Here is a 23443-nt window from a genome sequence, read left to right as displayed (position 1 = left end):
GCACTCTGGGCACCAGGCCCCCTCCAGAACCAGTGGAGAGATACATCCACTACCTCAGTCCTTGGCAGGATGAAGCACACTGGGCACTAGGCCCCCTCCAGAACCAGTGGAGAGATACATCCACTTCCTCAGTCCTTGGCAGGGTGAAGCACACTGGGCACCAGGCCCCCTCCAGAACCAGTGGAGAGATACATCCACTACCTCAGTTCTTGGCAGGATGAAGCACTCTGGGCACCAGGCCCCCTCCAGAACCAGTGGAGATTGACATCCACTACCTCAGTCTTTGGCAGGATGAAGCACACTGGGCACCAAGCCCCCTCCAGAACCAGTGGAGAGATACATCCACTACCTCATTCCTTGGCAGGATGAAGCACTCTGGGCACCAGGCCCCCTCCAGAACCAGTGGAGATTGACATCCACGACCTCAGTCCTTGGCAGGATGAAGCACACTGGGCACCAGGCCCCCTCCAGAACCAGTGGAGAGATACATCCACTTGAGAGACTGTGACTTTGCACTCCCCAGGATGCAGCAGTGGGCAAACCACCCACTGGAGAGACTTGAGAGACTGGCTTTGCACTCCCCAGGATACATTAATGGGCATGGAGCCCCTTGTGCAGCAGTGGCATTGTGCGTTCATCTGGCTGAGGTGCCCCCCCATCCCCCTGAGGTGCCGGTTTCATTTCGATCTGATGCCCCTCCAGTGTTCTCTCCGTTTCCAGTCAGGTATCATGTGTGGGCTTCGCCCATGCATTTTGGGCCCAGTGGTCCATGGACAATGATTGGTGCACTATCCGGACTTGTGTAGTTGGTGTACATAATTGTGTTTACTGGATTTTGAACTTTGATAATGAGATTTCACATGATTACTTTTGTTCAAATCAATTCCTTTTGTCCTTGCGTTCTTCCAGGGGGGTTTATGTGTACTGTTGCTGCATGTATTTGTGTGAATGGTGTTGTGGGTGGGGTGGGGGTGATGCATGTGTGTGTTACTCTCTTTTTCTTCCCCCTTCCCCCCTCCCCTGTGTTGTAGGTGCAGTACTCACCGTGGTCGTCGTCGCCGCCGTCGTTGGTGCTCCTGATAGAAGAGAAGGAAAACCAGCATCGGCAGTATCTGCAATTCGGGCTCCATGGCGTCCTGGTTCTTCATGGGGTGTGGAGAGGTGGGTGTTTTCCCTTCTGTGTACTGTTTCAGCCGTGTTTTTGTTCACGTTGGTTCTGCCCCGGAAAAGGTGGCAGATAGGCATCTTGTGATAGGGTGGCGGATACATTGTCTTCCACCTGTCTGTTGGCGGGTACCGCCGCGCTGTTTGTTTGTTCCGCCTTGGCGGTCGGAGTGTTAAAGTGGCTGTCTATGTTGGCGGTTTCCACCATGGTCATGATTCCATTTTTGTTCTGCCTGCCTGTTTGCGGTATTACCACCGCTTTAACACCGACTGCCAGGGTTGTAATGAGGGCCTATATTTCTATATGCTCCTAATCCAAAGTATCACTTATTTAATGTAATAAGTAAACCTGGTGTCAGTCAATCGAGGAAAAGGCCTCACAACAGTGAAAAATTATATTAGGAGTTTTTTTCACTGCCATAACATAAAAAATGTAAGTACACATGTTCTTTTTTTTAAATCCAAGATGCCCTGTGATATGAGCCTTTAGTGACTACCTGATGGTGACGTGTGTAATGAAAAGAAGATTTAGATCTGGCAAAAGGGTTATTTTGCCATGTCAAAATGGCAATTTAAAACTGCACTACAGACCGCAGTGGCAGGCCTGAGACATGTATGAAAAGCCTACTTTAGTGGGTGGCATAACGATTGCTGCAGGCCCACTAATAGCATTCAGTTCACAGGCCCTAGGTACATGTAGTACAAGTTACTAGGGATTTACAAGTACATTAAATGTACCAATCATGTAGATGACAATTGTTCAATGCTGTTAAGAAGGGAGCACAATCAACTTACCACTGGTTAGAAGGGAAAATGCAGTCCTAAAGCCAACAAAAATGGGTTCACCAACGGAAGGCAAAACTCTGAGCAGGGACCCTGCAAAAAGGACCAGGTCCAACAGGAACTCTTGGCTGCTTATAGCTCCTGGTTAATGTAGATGCTTATTCTCCGCAAAATCAGCCTACCCAACAATTCTGATCTGATTGTGCAGATTTTTTCCAAAATTAGTTTTCACTGCTTTTGTCTCCCTTTTTATCCTGTGACCCCCTCTTTCTCTCACTCAGACATTAATCATATACCCTTAAGGTCTGCTCAACGTTTGAATCTATACCACAGGAGGTTATTCAAACCAAAATTATTTCTATCACGCTTTGCTCCCTGCTGGACCATGTGCCGCCTGGGATCTTTATGAGTATTGCCCATTCCGTTACCCTACTCGTTACATCTATATCTAATCAGTATTTAGGTACAGGCGTTATCCTTTCATTTTGTAAGACCACAATTGTGATTCCACTTCTGAAGAAGCGTGTGTTGGACCCTGCCATCTTTTCCAACAACTGCCTTATTTCCCTCCTCCAGATGATAGCTAAAATATTGGAAAGTTGGGTTAACTCGCAGCTATCCCAGCATATTGAGAGCAATTATCTTCTCAATAATTTCCTATCTCGTTTTAGACCTGCACTGAGACTGTGTTGATAGCTCCTGTACTGACATTCAAATGACCTTTGATTCTGTGTGATCCGCAGCCCTCATTCTGTTGGATCTCTTGGCGGCATTTGACAAGCTGTCCGATAACATCTTGTTAGAGAAGATTTGTTTGGTGGGTCTTCAAGCAAGGCATGGTGCTGGATTAGTACAGGCCTTTCCTGGCCTCCCATTCGAAGATGGTCTTACTTGACACATAGTTCAGCATGTAAAGGCAAGGATGTGGAATACCTCAGGTCTGCTGTTATGCTGACTTTATTCATTTTTAAGTGGCTCCTTTTGCAGACCTCATCACATTCTTCAGCTTCCAAATCTATGCATAGACTTGTGGCACTCAAGTGATCCTTCATTTGGAAGGTGAATCTGACTTAAAAAAGCCTTTCCAGGCTTGGATGGTTGCAAATGGATGAACATTAATTCACTTCGGCTCAACTTGGATAAAACGAGGTCTTGGTATCATGCTGGTGGCCTCACTCTGGTGCCTTGCCCTGCCCTTGCCACCAATGTGTGCTAATTGGGAATTATTTTCAATGCTAATCTCTCTTTTGTCACTCATATTTGGAAACTTACCTCAACCTGTTTCCTTATTATGAAGTTACTCAAAAGGGTCATACCCCGTCTTCCCATTGTTTTTAGACTGCAATGGAGACGTTCATTGGTAATAAGGAGATTAGATTACTGTAATGCGCTATATTTAGGACTCACCGTCTATGTGACCCGTAGGCTACAAATAATTGAAAATGCAGCAGCCCGATTTCTGCTGAACTTTACAAAACATGTAAATGTATCAGCACGCCTTAAGTCACTGTGTTGGCTATCCATGCAGAAGAGATGTATTTTGAAAGCACTCTGTTTTTGCCACAAGGCAGTACATTCCACTTCTCACAAGAACAATAGTTCTACACACTTTTCAAGGTATATGCTTTCCAGACCTCTACTCTCCACCACTTCCTTTTTGGTTTCGGTTCTTAGGTTCCAGAAAGAATGTCTTGGAGGGTGTTCTTGCTCTGTGATAACACAAACTCTGGCACACTTTTCCTCTTGCCATCCACTCAGAACCACATTTACCTAAGTTAAGTAAAACACTGAAAACGTATTTGTTTCAATAACTCATTGTTTGTCCTTTATTCTTTGTTTCCTTTATTACAGTTTGCAGTGCTAGGACACCTCTGGGTAGTCACATGCTTTCGTAACCCAAAATAAATTATAGGAAGCATTCTTATTCCTCCACCTCTCGTATGATGAGCATGCCCACCTCTGCAGCCGATGCAGCCTTCAGAGGCCTACCAACTACATGAAGGGGTGCCCCTTTTCCTGATTTAAAGCATGCCCTCCCCTATCCAGCTGGGACAGCCTCTGAAGACCTGTCAGCACCTGCTCTCTTTTGTGTCGCTAGCCTTCCCCTAGGCTGCAGCTTTCAGAGACTGGTCAACTACATGAAGCAGTGTTCTTCACCCCTATCTCCTCCGTGCAGCATGCCTTCATCTATGCAGCTGCTACAGGGCTTTGGAGACCTGCCAACTAATGAAGAAGTCCCTGCACTCTCAGGTCTTCTAAGTGCAGCATGTGTAGCAGCTGTAGTGCTTCTGAGACCTGACAAATATATGAAGGAGTGCCCTTCACCCCTGTCTCCAATATACACTATGCTTTCTCCTTTGCAGCTGTTGCAGTGCTTCGGAGACCAACAAACTACAAGAAGGAATTTCCTTCACCCCCTCTCTCTTACGTCCAGCATGGCCTTCCCTATTCAGCAGCTGCTGTTGGTGCAGCCTTCGAAGTTAGTCTTTCCAAAATCATGATCTCCCTTGTGCAGCAAGCCCTCCTCTACACAGCTGCTGCAGCCTTCTGAAACCTGCCAGCCACATGAAGTAGTGCCCTTTACCCCGTCTCTTATGTACAGCATGCCTTCCCGTATGTACCTACCGAAGTGCTTCAGAGGCCTGCCAGAAACAAGGAGTGCCCTTCTCCTTTCTTCTAATTCGTGCAGTATGCCCTCGCCTATGCAGGTACTGCTGATGCAGGGCTTAGGAGACCTGACAACTACTGGGAGTTAGTTTCACCTTGTTCTCATATGTTCAGCAAGCCCTCGCCTATGCAAAGCCCCTTTGTACCAGGCTGCGTTTCACCTCATCCTCCCTGTACAGGCCAGTTAGAGCTTCAGTTCTGTTGATAAAATCCCTCCAATCGCATTCCCCTTTGTGCTGCATGCCTTCCCCACTGGATCTTATGATACACAATGCCACGTTGGGGGTCTTCCAACTTATAGAGTAAGAGTACTATGTTTGGGTGTTTGACTTCTTTTATCACTGCAGCCTAGTCCAAAAACTGCACCGCCACCCTGGTGTACTCCTTTAAAGGCACATAAATCACCGAAACTGGACACAAAGTGTGACTGGCTGTGGTGCCCTCACAGCACATATGGACATCCCTTAAATGTAACCAGTGGTAGAAGATGCTACACAGCTTGATTGCCATTTGATACTCCTGACATTGCCCTTGCTACCCCTAATCACAGGATCCAGGAAGGTAGCAGCATGACAGGAGAAAAAACTGTTCTAAATGTTATTTTTAGGTCTTGCCTACACAATGCTGAGAGATACATAGTTTACAATTCAGTGGACTGAGAACCCATCTGCAGCATACCATTAGTTATTTTCATTGTCACTCATCTGCAATCATTTGACTGCTTAGCTTCCAATAGCGTTTCTTTCCATTGTTGTGTTAGCTCCTGCCTGGAGCATGGACGAAGTACATTCCTCAAATTGTTCTTCCTCTTCTTTTTTGTAACACTTTTTTTATACCATAAGCGTTTAAGTATTATTCCTAGATGTGCAATGACCTTATCTACTTTGAACACAGGCATACAACTTCTTATTTATATTGTTTCCACCCTATCTGCCGTCTTCATTTACACCTTAGTTACACCAAATGTACTACTCTACGTCACTCCACTCTATGCCACTCTACACCACTCCACTCTTTGCCACACCACTCTATGCCACTCTCCTCCACGCTGACATTCTACACCACTCCACACTGTGCCAATCTGCAGCACTCTACTGTACACCACTATGCCACTCCACTCTATTCCACGCCACTAATCTTTACCCAGGCTTCTGTATAACATGACTAAAAGACATTGGCAAAGCCGAAAGCTCTCACATAGGTGCTACCTATTGGTTTTGTCGATGCTTATTTTCTTTCTTGAGCTTACACGTTGTTGCCCCCGGTGAGCCTCTAAGTAGTAAATAGGAGGCTATTGAGTGGCCAGGGCTAGATCCCAGCAGACTGTCGCAGGACAGTCACCCACCCCTTAGTCACAAGCAAGCTTGACTATGGCAACGCCCTCTACACCGGCACCTCAACTAGGAACATCAAAGAACTTCAACTCATCCTGATTGCCGCCGCCAGACTCATTCTGAACCCCTCCTCTCCGAGAACACATCTTCCAACACCTGAGGACCATCTACTGGCTATCAGTTGAGAAGCGAATCACCTTCAAGCTTATCACATCCGCATACAAGGCCATACACAATGCAGGACCAGCCTACCTGAACCACCACGTCTCCTTCCACACCCCCGCCAGATCCCTCCGCTCTACCTAAATGGCCATGGCCACCATCCCTCGCATCCGCAAAACCTCTGCCAGAGGATGATCTTTCACCTAAACTGCAGCAAAGAGCTGGAACAACCTCCCCCTGCACCTCAGACAAAGCCCGTCACTCACCATCTTCAGGAAGAACCTCAAGACGTGGCTTTTCGTATGAGGCCCCACCCCTCCCCCCCAGAGCCTTGAGACCCTCAGGGGTGAGTCGCCGTGCTCTACAAATACTTATTGATTGATCAAGGGGAAAATAATGTGATGCAATTCATGGTCAAATGTGTGATGTCACTACAACTGCTGTTGGCATTTTAGTTGATTGATATCTATCTATCTATCTATCTATCTATCTATCTATAGCAGCCCTCAACCTATGCCGAAATGTGGACCACATGCCTAAATAATAGTAAGAGCAGAATATTTAAAAGTAATCTTCCTTGAAAATATTTGGCAACGGATTATGACGATTAACCGCAACAACTTAAGTCTGTGGTATTTTTGCATATGTTTTTAGAGAAGGTACCCAATTTTTATGACAGGCAAGCAATTCATGAACCAAGACTTCTTGAGAGGGAATAGGATAACATACTTCCACAATGAATGGTACAGGCATGAAATCTGCAAAATGTACTCCCTTAGATTTGGCCCAAAAGGCTACAGTACCCCTTGTAGATCGGCCAAGACCGGGAAGGGGTGCTTTACGGGACTTGTCGGCAAAACAAATTGCTAGTTTGAAGCACTCACTTATAGAAATGGAAGGCTTATTTTTCAATCAGCCAAGTCCAGAAGCAACAAATAAACAGTTTTACTGAATATCCAAGGAAACGAAACCCAACTCAGCTGAGTCAGTCATCAGGAGGAAACATGAGAACTAACTAACTTCTGGATCAAACAAATCTTTGTAAGTGTCTTAGGTCTAAACAAAGAAGAGGGCATGGAAGTAAACCATCGGAGGGAAACCTTAGGTAAGAATAATATATAGGATGACTCTGAATTCAACCAAACATCTCGTAGAGGTGGTAGCCCCAAGAAAATCCACCATGGAGGTAAACAGTTTGAAAAAAACGGTTTCCAAAGGCTCAAACACTGTTCTTTGCGGCGCTTTGAGCACAAGGGTAGGTCACTGGAAGTAAGAGTGTATACAAGGCCTAGAAACGTCATTATTATGATAATAGTAGTAATAATAATAATAATGTCTTTATTACGTAATTCATTAACCCCTTTGCTGCCAGGCCTTTTCCCCCTCCTGTGCCAAGCCTTTTTTTTGGCTGTTTGGGGCAGTTCGCGCTTAGGCCCCCATAACTTTTTGTTTACGTAAGCTACCCTCGCCAAATTTGCGGCCTATTTTTCCAACATCCTAGGGATTCTAGCGGTACCCATAGTTTGTGGGGTCCCCTGAAGGAGACCAAGAAATTAGCCAAAATACAGCAAAAATTTCGTTTTTTTTCCAAAAAATGAGAAAAAATGGCTGCAGAAGAAGACTTGTGTTTTTTTTTCTCCTGAAAATGGCATCAACAAAAGATTTGCAGTGCTAAAATCACCATCTTCCCAGCTTTCAGGAACAGGCAGACTTCAATGAGAAAACCCAATTTTTCAACACAATTTTGGCATTTTACTGGGACATACCCCATTTTTTACTATTTTTTGTGCTTTCAGCCTCCTTCTAGTTAGTGACAAAAATGGGAGTGAAACCAATGTTGAATCCCAGAAAGCTAAACATTTCGGAAAAGTAGACACAATTCTGAAATCAGCAAGGGGTAATTTGTGTAGATCCTACAAGGGTTTCCTACAGAAAATAACAGCTGCAATAAAAAAAAAAAATTGAAATTGAGGTGAAAAATACAACCATTTTTCTCTACGCTTAACTTTTTCCTGCAATGTCAGATTTTTGAAAGAACATACCGTTACGTCTGCTGGACTCTTCCGTTTGCGGGGATATATAGGGCTTGTAGGTTCATCAAGAATCATAGGTACCCAGAGCCAAGAAATGAGCTGCACCTTGCAATGGGTTTTTATTCTATACCGGGTATACAGCAATTCAGTTGCTGAAATATAAAGAGTTGAAAATAGGTATCAAGAAAACCTTTGTATTTCCAAAATGAGCACAAGATAAGGTGTTGAGAAGCAGTGGTTATTTGCACATCTCTGAATTCCGGGGTGCTCATACCAGCATGTGAATTACAGGACATTTCTCAAATAGACTTCTTTTTTTACACACTGTCTTACATTTGGAAGGACAAAATGTAGAGAAAGACAAGGGGCAATAACACTTGTTTTGCTATTCTGTGTTCCCCTAAGACTCCTAATAAAAAAGTACCTCACTTGCGTGGGTAGGCCTAATGCTCGTGACAGTAAACGCAACATGGGCACATTACATTTTTACATAAAAATCTGATGTGTTTTTTGCAAAGTGCCTAGCTGTGGATTTTGGCCTCTAGCTCAGCCGGCACCTAGGGAAACCTACCAAACCTGCGCATTTTTTTAAACTAGACACGTAGGGGAATCCAAGATGGGGTGACTCGTTGGGCTCTCACCAGGTTCTGTTGCCCAGAATCCTTTGCAAACCTCAAAATTTGTAAAAAAAACAAAAAAACTTTTTCCTCACATTTTGGTGACAGAAAGTTCTGGAATCTGAAAGGAGCCACAAATTTCCTTCCACCAGCAATCCCCCAAGTCTTCTGATAAAAATGGTACCTCACTTGTGTGGGTAGGCCTAGCGCCAGCGACAGGAAATGCCCCAAAACACAATGTGGACACATCACATTTTCCTAATGAAAACAGCTGTTTTTTTGCAAAGAACCTAGCTGTGGATTTTGGCCTCTAGCTCAGCCGGCACCTAGGGAAACCTACCAAACCTGTGCTTTTTTTAAAACTAGACACCTATGGGAATCCAAGATGGGGTGACGTGGGGCTCTCACCAGGTTCTGTTACCCAGAATCCTTTGCAAACTTCAAACTTTGGCCAAAAAACACTTTTCCTCTCATTTAGGTGACAGAAAGTTCCGGAATCTGAGAGGAGCCACACATTTCCTTCCATCCAGCGTTCCCCCAAGTGTTCCGATAAAAATGGAACCTCACTTGTGTGGGTAGGCCTAGCGCCCGCGTCAGTAAATGCCTCAAAATACAACCTGGATACATCACATTTTTCCAAAGAAAACAGAGGTGTTTTTTGCAAATTGCCTAGCTGTGGATTTTGGCCTCTAGCTCAGCCGGCACCTAGGGAAACCTACCAAACCGGCACATTTTTTAAAACTAGACACCTAGGGGAATCCAATATGGGGTGACTTGTGGGGCTCTCACCAGGGTCTGTTACCCAGAATCCTTTGCAAACCTCAAAATGTGGCCAAAAAAACACTTTTCCTCTCATTTCGTGACAGAATTTTCTGGAATCTGAGGAGCCACAAATGTCCTTCCACCCAGCATTCCCCCAAGTGTCCCGATAAAAATGGTACCTCACTGTGGGTAGGCCTAGTGCCCGCGAAAGGAACTGCCCCAAAACACTATCGGGACACATCAAAATGATCAAATACAAAACTACCTGTTTTTTGCGGGGGGTTACCTGCATTTTTGGTCCTGGGCTCATCAGCCATCTAGGGAAACCTACCAACCCAAGACATTTCTGAAAACTGGACACCCGTGGGAGTCCAGGGAGATGTGACTTGCGTGGATCCCCCAATGTTTTCTTACCCAGAATCCTCAGGAAACCTCAAATTGAGCTAAAACAATCACATTTTCGCACATTTCTGTGCGGGATCACCGCACGGGGACAAATTTCCTACCACCAAATGTTCCCCTCAGTCTCCTGGTAAAAATGATACCTCACTTGTGTAGGTGGGACAAGTGCCTGTGACAAGGAAGAGCCAAAAACATGTTGTAATTGAGGGGGAACCAAAGCAGGTCCAAAAGGGCAGTTTGAAGAAAAACATTTTTTAGGCTGACAAGTGCAGCAGAATTTTTTTTGGTGTAGATGAGACAATGCTGGGTGGTAGTAAGTTTGTGGATTCCTGCAGATTCCGGAAGGTTGACAAGTGCAGCAGAATTTTTTTTGGTGTAGATGAGACAATGCTGGGTGGTAGTAAGTTTGTGGATTCCTGCAGATTCCGGAAGGTTCCATCACAAAAAATGTGGGGAAAATGTGTGATTTCCAGCAACATTGGAGGTTTGCAGAGCATTGTGGGTAAGAAAATATTGCGGGGTGCATGTGAAGCACACCACCACCCTGGAATCAACTAGATGTTTAGTATTCAGAAGTGTCTAGGTCTATTGGATTTTTTTTACATGGCAGCGTCCCAAAGTCTAGAGTTAGCCAAGCTCTCATGGCCCAAATGTAAAACCAAAACCACAAATAATCAAATGTCCTCTTGCTTGCCGTGGGCTAAGATGTTTTAGAGTGCGGGGGAAGAGCTGAAAGACTGTTACTCCCTTCAGTTGGGGTAGGTGCATAACCAGGCTCATACTGGTTGGTAGCCACTACCCCTTATTTTTCTTTTTAATTCTCTGGCATATAGTAGGCTTTCTGCCCCCCCTTGCCCAGGGTGTGGATTGGGGGTAATTGCCCAATCTGCCCACTGGTAGGCAGAACAACTTTGGCCCCATTTATTTGGGGTGGGGGTATGGCCATACCCCCACCCTCCTATTTTGAAAACAAAAATTTCCCTGGTCTCTGGTGAGCTTTCTGCCCTTCTTGTGGCAGATGAGCCTTCCAAAAATAGGCCGATCTGCCCCCCATGGGGGGCAGCTATGGCCAACAGTAATGTGCCCCCATGGGGAGTGACCCTTGCCCAAGGGGCTGCCCCCAAACAAAACACACACACACCAATTCCTGGTACCTAAGTGGTCTCTGCCCCTCTTGGGGCAAGATCGGCCTAATAACAAAGGGGGCAGAAATGGCCTAAATACAATTTGCCCCCCAGGGGAGCGACCCTTGCCTAATGGGTCGCTCCCCATGCATAAAACAAAGTAAATAAAAAAATATATATATCCCTGGTGTCTAGAGGTTTCTGTCCCTCTGGGGGCAGGTCGGCCTAATTAACATAGGCCGATCTGCTCCCAGGGGTGGCAGAAAAGGCCTAAAAATATTTTGCCGCTCCTGGGGAGAGGCCCTTGCCCAAGGGGCCGCTCCCCTTATGTGTAAGCATATATAAAAGAAAACAATCCCTGGCGTCTAGTGGTTTCTGCCCCCCTATATTAGAGCTATCACCCGGGGGGGGGGGGGGAGGGGGGGAGAAGAAATGCCCTAAAAATAATTTGGCCCCCGGGGGAACAACCCTTGCCTAAGGGGTTGCTCCCCACATATAAAAAAAATAATAAACAAAATAATAAACAACAACAAAATTATCCCTGGTATCTACTGGTTTCTGCCCCCCTGGGGCAAATCGGCCTAAGCATATTAGGCAGATCTGCCCATGGGGGGGGGGGTTCAGAAATGACCTAAAAATAATATGGCCCCCTGGGGAGCGACCCTTGCCCAAGGGGCCACTTCCCTCATGTGTAAGTATCACCCAAAATTATTCCCTGGTGTGTAGTGGGCATTTCGGCTGCCCGATCGAATCGTTAAAACAATTTCATCCTCACGACAATAAGACCATATAATTTAAGTGATTGTGGGAAATTGCAAACGGGGTACCCTTCCTGCCCTATAGCTTAATATAATTTAAAACTGGCCAGACAGATAAATCGGCAATGAAAAGTGTGGAAAGTTTGCACCCTGAAAGGCGGCCTTTTTTCCAGTGTGGTTGCAACTGCAGGAATGCAGGGGCTACAACTTCACTTAAAAAATCCAATGTTACGACTATGTCACCAGAAAGTGCAAGTGCAGGATGTAAATTGCAATGAGGTCGGTGCAGTAAAGTGCAAGTACTGCAGCAAAAGTGCCTTAGGGACTTTACTTATAGAATGTACAAGTACGGATGATAAATAAGGCACTGGGTATTAGGTACTGCGTCCGAGGATGGGAAGAGAGAGCTACAGAAGATGTTACAGTAGATTATGTTGTTATAAAGTACAGGCCCAGAGTTGTTGAAGCAGTACGTGATGCAGCAAAGGCGCATTAGGGCCTGAGCTACCACAAATGACCAGATAAGTAAAAAAAAGAGGAGTATCAAGTGCGACATGCAGAAGCGGGACCTGTGTGTTACAGTAAGTGCTGTCAGCATAAAGTGAGGGTGCAGGAGATTAAAAAGTGCATTTTCCAATCGTGTGCCTTCCTGCAGGTGCTGGGTTGGGACAAGGAAAGAGGGAGTTACAGTGAACGTTATTGATACAAATGCAGTTTTTAAGCTATATTTTGCCTGAAGACCTTCCTTCCCAGCAACAGCTGAGACCTAGCCTCAATCTTTTTCCTAACTCTCTGAAGGAATTGCACCGTTCAACCTCATGTCTGAAGGTTCAAAGCAGACAATCACTGCCTCCCTGCAAGACTGTATGCCATGCTCGTTCCAAATTATTCTCATTAGCTCGCGCTAGTCCCCCATTACCGTGGTGCACAAGCAGTGGATATAAATGATATCTTCTTGGCCCTGGCCGCACAGCCGACAGTTATCTGACACTTCCTGTGTGATCCTTACAGGATAGTGCCTTGAAATTGGTAGTGCCCACAGCCTGTATTTCAGGAAATGTATCTTGATCCACTCACTATAGGGTTCGCTTAGATAGCCCTGAGGTCTCAGCCTGCTGTAACTGTGCTGTGCCATCCAGCCGTGTTTACGTCGAGATACGGAATCCTTGTCCTCAACCAATGACAGCATCTGTGAGCTTGATTTAACCAGCTTTTTGAACTCCAGATGGCTAATAGTTAAGTCCCACGTACTGGTTACGCTAAGAGAACTCAGGGCCTGTAGCATATATATTGTAGCCAGGGAGATAGGCTTTACTTCTAGATCAAACCAGGGATAATCGCACAGGGAGCACTCATTTGATATTCTGAGGTTGTGGCAGCACACTGTGAAGGCTGCATTCTGTGCAAGTGATGGCTTGACGGTCACAAACTCCAGCCTAATTTGGGCAGGAGATGAGTAGGAAGGTATCAGGAAAACTGACCTGTACGCCTTGAGTAGCATTTTATTCAGTGTTGCAATGTCCCGCCCTCGGAGAGCCTTGCTTCCATAGGTCAAGCTTGGAAGTACTTTGCCTGGGCCATCTGCAAGATCAGTTTTAGCATTGGCCCTTTCAGTTTTCTGAAGAGTGACCCTATGCTGAAAGAGAGGGCATTGCCCTTCCTCCTGATTTCTTTAAGCTGATCACTATACTTCCCATTTTCATTGAAGTAGACTCCAACTTGAGACTTTTTGCCAACCCTAATTTTTCTTGATCCAGAAATCACCATGGCTTTTGAGATCTAGAACCATGGACTGCTAAACTGTTTGTTTTTTCCTGTTAATTATCAGACCATTTCTGTGGAGAAGGTGGGAAGCAAAGCAATTTGCTGTGCTAAACGACCTAAGGTTCCCTACGTGCCTTAAAAAGCAGCCATCTGGGAACGTAATGAAGGCACTATCAACCACCATCTCAAATCTATCTTTTAAACAAATCAAGGGCATTCATAGGTCACAAGACAATGGAAATAAGAGGACAAGAAGTAAATGTTGCTGTGCACCTGGATTGTTGCAAAGTGTCAGCTGCCTCACCAGAAAAATCCAATCTCATGAGCTCGGGCCTTTTAGCTTAGTAGCTGCCGATTTCAGTTAGACTGCGAATTGGACATCAAAACCATGGAGATTGATAGTATAACGGAAGAAGACCAGCTAAAGGTCAGATTTGTAGAAACCATACCCTTTGTGACCTATTGGGTACAATCAGAATCAAAGCAATATTTTCTAATTTGATTTTCAGAGGAACTGTCAAAAGAAATGTAACCAGAGGGAAGGTCTATAAGCACCCCTTCGGCCAAAAGAACATACAGCATTCACCCGTAACGAACCCAATAAGCTATCAATGAAGCAAAAGACAGGAAGCTGTGAATATTGTTTGGCAGCAAAGAGGGCTAGCCAAGGGGGACCTTACTATTGCACCAGATTCATCAATGTAGTGAGAAGGAAGTCCCTGGGTGAAGGGAACACTGCTGAGATCACCCACCTGCATGTTCTCCACTCCTGGAACATAAATCTCTCTGATAGAAGCAGGTGAGCCTCCACCCAGAACATCAGAGAGGGGGCTACAGAAGTTGGGACGTTGTTCTCTTAGGGATATTATAGAACGCTTGGCCACTTGATTGTCCTATCTGACCTGAAGCGCTTGAGCCTTTGAGATGAGGAACAAAACAATTTAGCCAGTCTCCAAATTGGCATAAGCTTCTCATATGCGAGGACCTCTCTTCCTCTTCCAGTCTCGACCAAAGGTCTAGTAAGCATAACAAGACCAGACTCGCTCCCCAAAACTTAGCTGATTGTAACTGTTATCAACATTGGTGGAGTTGAAGGAGGATGATGAAGAAGCACTCCACAGGACAAATGAGGCTTATTTCACCCCTACTGGAGAGCGAGGTGAAGTCCGGTTGTCTACTGTCAGTTTCCTTAATTAGATTGCGGACTCCAACAACAAAGCACATGTTGGACTGGTGATTGCCAAGTGGAGCCTGGCACAGAGTACCTTCCTTCCAATGCAACATAGCCTTCAGCTCATACAGCTCTCTACTGAGGGAGAACAGCAGTCCCCAAGTCTGCTTCGAACAGCACTCCTATGAACGCCAGATGTTGACAAAGAACCTATCAAGACATTTTCTGACTGATAATCAACCAACATCACAAAACAAGGAACACACCAAATTTGTGTGCGACAGAGTCAGCAAGGATATATGAATCATGAACTAACCAGCCCTCCTGGAAAGGTTTAAAAATGTCATCTGCATGGAGAAAACCAACCAGGAGGTGCCAATACTCCGGTAAATACCCTCAAGCTAACATCAGGACTCTGAACTGATATTAGCTCAAAAGAGCTGCAAGCCTGACTGAGTGCTGATGAGACTGATAGTTTCATGGAGATACCATCAGGAACATGTCTTGAAGTGAAACTATCTGAAATGTATTATCAACAATGAATGAGCCCATGCCCTTCAGGTTGACTAAAGGCAAAATGATCCATCTGTTTTCAGCACTAGGAATAATATTGGATTCACTCTCAGGCTCCTTCCTCATAAGACACATTTACCCATTTCAGTAGAAAGTCTGTGACCTCTTACTGAGTGTCTGCTTCCTAAGGGGCTGACTTGGCCACATCATTATTTTCATCCCCACATCCTGGGGCGTGAAAATCACCCTATGATTAATTGCCTCAGACTTCTATTTCGTGCTTTCAACAGGGCATAACCCTTTTACCAGCATAGAGGAGAGGCCACTTCCTATGAAGATGGTATCTTACATTTGTCTTCTATTAAAGCTCTGTATAGGGAAGTGCTTTAAGCTCCTACTCACCATTGTCAATACTTCCTTCACTCAAGGCATCGTCCCAGAAACTTTTGATACAGGCCAGATAATCCCACTTCTAAACAAACCTGCAGCTTGTGAATTTGTCAACTGCCAGCCCATGATACACAAACTCTTCTTCAGCAAGATTATTGTAAAATCAGCCTACGCGCAACTATAAAATCATATCAATGTTATCATCTCATACATAACTACCAATCTGGGTTCAGATCATGCCGCAGCATGGGTATCGCTATATTGTCTGTTATAGACAATGGCTGCCTCATCACACAAACATGAACCCTGCCTCCTGATATTGCTGAACCTCTCGGCTGCCTTCAATACAGTCAACCATCCCCCCACATCCACAACCTGAAGCCTTGAATCAGAGTCAGCTGCAGTGTCCTCATTGGTTCTCCTTCTGCCTTTAAAACCAAAAACAATTTGTTCACATGTGCACCTCCATGTCACAAACATCTCCATTACTTGTGGAGCCCCCCAGGGTTGCACAGACTCCTGCCACCTTCAACCTCTACAGCCACTTAGTGCTCTACTCACAGATAACAGCATCAAGACTCATCAATATGACAATAACACACAACTCTACTAGAAAGGCTCCTCTGCTTGCAGACACTCAGCGCATAAAACAATGCATTGGCATCAGCCAGACCTGCAAGTCCAGTCCCTAACTGTAGCCCAACCAAGACAGAATTCCTGTTAATTGCCAAGAACAAACAACAAGAAACAGCACATACCTGGCTCAATGAGGTGAACCATGATGGATTTAAACCTCAACTTTCATCAAATGCTGTCACCTAGAAATATACTGGACACCAAACTCTCCCTAAAGGAACACACTGCCAAAACCAACTCTCTCTGGTTTTCTTCTAGAAAACTTCACAACTGCTGTTCAAGCCCTCATGCTCTTCTATCTGTATGATGGGAATGCCATGCTCCATGGCCTCACAGTAGCAAAACGAACACCCATAAAAGCCGTTCTACACACAGCAGGACGTCTCATCCAGGTCCTGGAGGAATATGATTACATCACCTCTATCCTGATGCAACTGCATTGGCTCCCCTTGCCAGCCCGCACTATCATTAAAACCACCTGCTTTACGGAATTTCTGAATTTACTCCAAGTTTGCTTCAACCCTACCAATACAGAGAACGTACCCTTGATGCACTTCTTGCCTCTCAGAAGTTCATCAGAGCAATCTGCAAATATCATATAACTGAAGCTAACCATCTTAAATTTCAGTTCACTATTCACCTGTAGAGCCCATCAGTCATACCTACAGCTACAAGAGAAAAAACACATCAACAGCATGAAAGTTTCTGGACCACATCATCTTAGACATTCAATCTACCTCTTCATTGTCTAACAACCTGGCAATCTCAGATCTGCAGTTCCTTCTCAGGCTGAACTCAAAGTTATCCCTAGAAACGATCACTTCAACATTTTATAATCAGATAACTAGTTAGATGACACCACGGCTGGAACATCTGCAATCCAACAAAAGATCTCTAAAAAGACACTGGAAAAACAAACACAAACCAAAGGTCAAACTGATTCTGAGATACCAATTTAGAATACGGACCTGTTATGAAGTTATGAAAGGAGGCAAGTGTCCACTTTCCCCTTTACAATTACAAAACTATGGCCCTCATGATGATATTGGTGGTAAAATCCTCCTACTGGCGCGGCGACGCTGACAAAAGACCATCGCCGCGGCTACCAGTCGTCCGCCGTATTATGACTACGGCCGGATTTCTGCTAGAAGGATGGCAGAAATCCGGCTGTGGCCTTGCCGGCAGTTGCCGGTAAGGTGGTGCTGCTGCCAGCAGCAGTGCCACGCCAGTAGACCGCCGCCAGCCATATTATGAGAAATAATACGGCCTGGCTGTGTTCTACTGGCGGATGCTGCTGATGGCAGCAGCGCCCCGTTCCGTGTCCTGCCAGAGGGCCCCCTGAACACAGGTAAGTGGGTGCTGCGACAGGGGAAGGGGTCGGGGATGTGTGTGTGTGGGGGGGTTGGGAGTGAATGTTTGTGCGTGCGTGTATGCAGCTGTGTGTTCCGTATCGAAAGTGTGTGCATGTATGGATGTGTGAGTGCGTGTATGTTGTGTTCTGTGAATGCATATCTGCCTGCATGTATGAAAGTGTGTGCGGATGTGTGTGTGAATGGATGTATACATGCGTGGATGAATGTGGGAATGGGTGTGTGTATGCATGTGTGAAGGGAGGGGCGTGAATGAAGGTGGGTTCTGGAGAGGAAGGCGAGATGGGGGGAATCTGGGGAGGGAGGTTGGGGTGGGGAAGAGCTCTACCAGTGACAGGGAAGGGAATTCCCTGTCACTGATAGAGCCTACTGCCATGTTTTTTTGTGGCTGTAAGGAAGCCACAAAAACTATGCGGTAAGCAGGGTCATTATCCCGCAGGCGGGTACAGTGACGGCCGCCGGACTGGAGATGGATATCTCCAGCCCGGCGGCCTTTACCGCCGTGGCGGTCAGTGTGGTACATTGGGGGTTTGGCTTCAGCCAAACTGCCAATGTCATAATATGGTGGAAAGTACCGCCAGCCTGTTGGCAGTTCTTTACACCATATTACCGCCAACCGCCAGGGTCATAATGAGGGCCTAGGTGTTCAACTAAAGAACTTTATAAGATAACTAAAGAATTCATTCCTGAACTCAGGATCCTCAGCATCTAAAACCACCTACACAAGAACTAGGTTTCCCCTTGCTTATCACGTTGTCTCTAAAACTGAAAACCTGCGAAGAGATCTTGAAGCAAAAACCAAGAAGGACCTTCAGCTCACTTCAAACCTTGCCTGTACTGAAGCTTCAAAGCATTGCCTCAACACATACAAGACAGAGGCATGTTGAAATCATCATTCCACCCCTGTCCTGTACATATATTAAAGGACATCTTCATCATCAGCTAAGCTGCTATCTAAGCCAGAGATATAAGTTTTGTACCACATGGCAGTCCAAAACTCTTACAGATCTAGCAAGACCAGCGTAAAGATTACCATATTGCCTCAGTGGGGTTAATAAAGTAAATCTACACATCTTGAAAATACTTTGGGAGTCGATAAGGTCACAATATACCTGTAGGTCGATGGTTTAGGTGATATAGATATTGTGACAACCAGGCTATAATCAACCACTCATCAGAGACTGGACTATTACTAAAGGAACTTACAACTGCTTAGATCAAACCTATTGTTAGAAAACAGGCATGACCTAACACTCCAACTAAAGGTCGCCCAGTCTTCAGCAGTCATGTCCTAAGCAACTGATTGAAAGATCAGCCTATATACAAATACCAGCTCAGACAGAATCCTGACCTGGCTAGAATGGTGAGTCTATGAGCTCTTGTTGAGCGCCTTGTGGGTGAAAAGAGATGGAGTTCCCCAGTGGACGGACTTCCTCTCAAGAAAGATCGAACACGGCTATCTTTGACCATCCTTACACACAGCTATAAGGAAAACATAAATAAAATATATTTATTTACGTTTTTGAAGAACGCTGGCTTGTGACAGGAGTCACTTTGCTTCAATGTAAGAAAGGTGTGTGTCTTGCAGAGTCCCCCGTAGGTTGTTCAGCTGATAGGGGCTACTTTTCAGCACTTCAGCGGCCTGCTCTACAGGCAGCGCATAGTCACAGATGAGCATTTAGCAACAGGGGAAAACACCTTTCAACAGAATTATTTTAATTTTTTACTTGAACAGGCAGGCTGATAATCTCGGTACAGCATTAATAACTGTAGTTATGCACCGGCAAAATTCAATACACCCAGATTGAGTTAATATAAACCCTTATCTCATGCAATGACTAATGACACAAACACTTTTGGGGTGAGCAGAGAGGAGGGACAACAGTGCCCTCCTGTAATAGATGTCATAATCTCGGTGAGACAACTAGAGGTCTCTAGCCTGACAGTAAAATGACGCAGAATTAGCAAGCATGTTTGAAAGGCCTTACCTTCTGAGGGCCCATAATCAGGTACCGATGTGCAAACCTGTCTCCCCTAAAAGGTATATATATGAAAACGACATTCTCTCTCTATCTGTCGATCGCAGAAAATTACATTAGTTTGCTGCACGTCCGTGCTTTCTAATCTCTGTTTTTTGTACACAGCGTACCTCTGTGTTTTATCGTTTGCCATGAAGTCAAATACCAGTATGACGAGAAGAGTAAACAAATCTTGAAGGAATCTCTGAGACCAATATAGGCATACCACTTTAATTACTTAACTGTAAGCTTTACATGTACATTTTAAACAAAATACAAGACTGATTTTATAAGAAAAGAGTACTCAACGTAAGAGTACATATAGAAAAAAAACTGTATTAAGATGATACTTCTGTGCAGAGGTGCAGGTTTCCACAAAGCAATTTGGTGCTGCCAGCCACAAGAAAAACATCTCAGCTGTCCTGTTTTGTTTTATGGCCGTTGCTCACGTATTTCTTGAAAAACTAATCCAGTTGCTTGTTGCGAGCTGCTTTACTTCTGTGTAATAGGAAAGGAGTTCTGGTCCATTAACTCTCCCACTTTGTCTTGGAGGATGTGCACCAGCTCTGCTAAGACGAAGACGTGGGTGTCGTCTAAGTCCTGAATGATGAACTTCTTTCCCAAGGCATTAGTCTCATCCAAGTACAGCAGAAACTGCTTCATGGCGGGGTCACTGTAGAGACAGACAGGCGTCAGTGATGTTATACTGTACGTTGTGTGTTCAGCGCCTCAACTAGATTATTACAATACCGATTATGGACATCACTGAAAAACACTCACAAATACAATGTCATATTAATGTTCAATGAAAATAGGGGAATAGGTCTTGCCTTTGTGTCTTATTGGCTTTGCCCATGCCTCTGAATGATGCTCTACAGCGTCTGACATTTTTACCGAGGTCGTGCAGCATCATCAACATAATTAAATAAAAAAAATGCTGACATCATTCTGCTGGCATGTGCATGCGTGATGACGTGAATGTACGCATGCATTAGAAAACATGCATGAGCCACCGCAATATTAATACCATGTGCTTTATTTATTTTTTATTTACCAATCCAACATGGCTGACCATGCTTAACCAAAAATGGAAAAAGTTCCTTAAAGTGAAGACTGGAAAGGTAGAAGAAGGCAGTCAATCACAGATATGGCAAAAAAGGCCATGCTGTAGGGAAAGGACAAACACAACATGGACAATCTGGCACAAGGAAACCCGTCGAATAAGAAGCAAAGCAATGAAAGTACAATAAAGCCAACCAAATGGCAAGCAAATTGGGAGCTATAAGCCCTTGTAAACCTAGGTACAACCAAAACATGAGTATACAAGCACCACAAGTCACACATGGGAAAAAGGCAACCACCTAGGGGCTTTGGTATGTTAAAATAACCATGCCCTTTGGTGAACCCTGACCAAGACACACTGGCAAAGCCAACAGGCCTGCTATGTATTTTCAGTTAAAAAACATACCCCTTGGCTTTGCCAACGCTATTTTCTGTCTGGAATCTGGACGTTTGGGAAAACCTAAACCGTGCACCATTTTTTGTTTGAGAAATATCTACACGTGCATTCTACTGTAAAGCACTAAAGGCAGACCACATAAATGTAAATAGCAAACTCCCACATAATTCTTCTCTGCTGTTGTTTTCAGAGCAGCCACAGCTTCACAGAGGGGTAAGGCTTATTCAAAGACACATGCTTTTCCGCACAACACCAGTTTCAGAAGTTTATTCTGGAGGTAGCTTACCTTGAGTTGTCGAAAGTGGTCTTATTTTCACCAAAACCTCCCCTCTTGAACCTAAACTACCATCTTTCAGGAAAACAATACGGCTAACAATCATTTTTGCAGTAGACTCCACCTTCAAATACTCCCTGTCAACTACCCATACTCTAACCGTCGCATTTACTTGTTTTTTTGCCTCAACGTACAGGGTAAAACAGGAAATAAGAGGGCAGGGCGGTACATTTAACACATAAGATTCAGAACTGTCACACAAATCACTTCAGACCACGGGTTCAGATTTGGTGTTTCACCAGTGTCAGAGCAGGCTGTGTGAAGGGTGGTTTTTTTCACACTTCACTCTAGATCAAGTTATATGGCTGCACTTTGGGGTGGGAGTTCAATAGCTTTATAGTTAGGACTGTGTCCAAACAGATAAATATTAGAATCCATTTAAGTCGCTTTAAGTTTTGTTAGTACTCACATTCAATTGGTGCACATTGTTGTATATTTTGTTTCAACTTAGGTTTTCTGGTCACCAGTGGCCTGACAACATTTAAGTGCTTTTGAAGGTATAGAGAAGGGACGGCTTACTTGTGGCATCTATTTCTTGTCGGCCAGACCCAGCAGATGAAAACTGTTTGTTCCACTAAGTGTTGTAGCTTGCAGCTACATTGTAGGAAGAACATGGCTGATCTCAGACTACAAATCCTATATTCAAGAATGGCACACACAACAGTGTCTTTCCTCTTCTGACATTCTGAAACGTTCTAGAGGCAATCTGGACCTTTGGCCAATCAAGAGCAAAACACACTCGATTTTATGTTTTCATTACAGGCAACGAGCTCACTGTTGAGCTCATTCCTGACCTGGCAACTACTTAGTGTGGCAAATCAGTCAGTCTGTGAAATCTATCCAATTCCGAGTTCAGAGTGCTTGTTAAATAAATGACAGACAGCGACAAGGCCTTCAACAGTGTTTAATCCCAACCTTATTGAATCAAAATAAAATAGAAAGCCCAATTGAGGGGAGCATATAACTTCCCACTTTTTTAGGAAAAAAAAGGCAATTATGTTTTTTTCTGTTTTTTAATGCCAGAATATAACCTTGATTGTTAGGTAATTGATGTACAACATGTTTGCTGACGTGGGCAATGTGTTAACCTGTAAATTCACCAAGCTAACAATAAGGGAGTGGAACAGAAAAGATCAAAATGCTTACTGCAATCCCATAATCCTATCTGGATTAAGGAAAGTCTTCCAAACCACAGGGTCCACAATCCCCAGTAAATATTAGTTGCTGTGAGATGAGGAAGGGCTCAAAAGCAAAGGATGCACAGGTCATCTTGTGGTAGAGGGAACTGCTGGCCAGCCATCTAAATGGGTGGGGTAGAAAAACAATGCAACTAAGAGGCAGTCCCCCAGCTACATAATGAAACCACTAAGCATCAATTTTAGGGTGAAAGATTGCACTTGTCATTCACCACATTGGTCACAAACCTGATGAGTCTAATGACCAGTTGCTATAAACGGGGATACAGAAGAATACATCTTGAGGTCTATGGCACAGAGCACTGCCCTCAGCAGAAAATTCAACACAATTGTGTGCCAGAGACACCATATTAAAGGACTCCAAGGGAGCAAGAAGTTGCAAACATGAAGCCCAGGATGGTGGAAAAAGCCTCACATCCCCAGGCTCACCACAGAAAAGGGTTACTAAAGTCCTTAATTTATATCTATGCATGGTACCACTTGCAGGCTCCCAGGTGTAGATGTTTTATGTATTAAGGAGGATCTTAGAGGAAACTGGATGGACACAGGAAGACAACTAAAGGGGAAAGGTACAGGCTAAAGACCTTGCTCAGCCTCAGGGACCTGTGTAAGCACCGTACAAACCAAGTGGGAGCTTCAGTGTTCTGGAGGGAGAGGAGCTCTTCGAGAGAATTTAGGTAGGGGAGCTGGAAAAGCCTTGAGTAGGCAGCTCTACTAAGTTTCCCAGGACCATGCATGACTAGCTACTCCAGTCCAGGGTTTTTCTTTGCAATCTAGAATTTAGTC

The 23443-nt window shown here is 44.7% G+C and overlaps 1 protein-coding gene across 3 annotated transcripts in view; it reads right to left on the bottom strand.

Annotated features, from left to right (window-relative positions):
* Positions 1–19885: 19885 nt before the first annotated feature.
* GTF2H5 (general transcription factor IIH subunit 5) overlaps positions 19886–23443 on the bottom strand; it is a 123784-nt gene continuing 120226 nt past the window's right edge. For all 3 annotated transcript variants that reach the window (XM_069234580.1, XM_069234579.1, XM_069234581.1), the window contains one exon: positions 19886–20341. In XM_069234580.1, coding sequence (XP_069090681.1) covers positions 20161–20341 — 181 coding nt within the window. In that variant the 3' untranslated portion in view covers positions 19886–20160. The remainder of the gene's footprint in view (positions 20342–23443) is intronic.

The sequence above is a fragment of the Pleurodeles waltl genome, chromosome 5 (assembly GCF_031143425.1).
Source record: "Pleurodeles waltl isolate 20211129_DDA chromosome 5, aPleWal1.hap1.20221129, whole genome shotgun sequence".
Lineage (NCBI taxonomy): Eukaryota > Metazoa > Chordata > Amphibia > Caudata > Salamandridae > Pleurodeles > Pleurodeles waltl.
The sequence above is the reverse complement of the archived record's forward strand: the minus strand, read 5'-3'. Positions and strand labels throughout refer to the sequence as shown.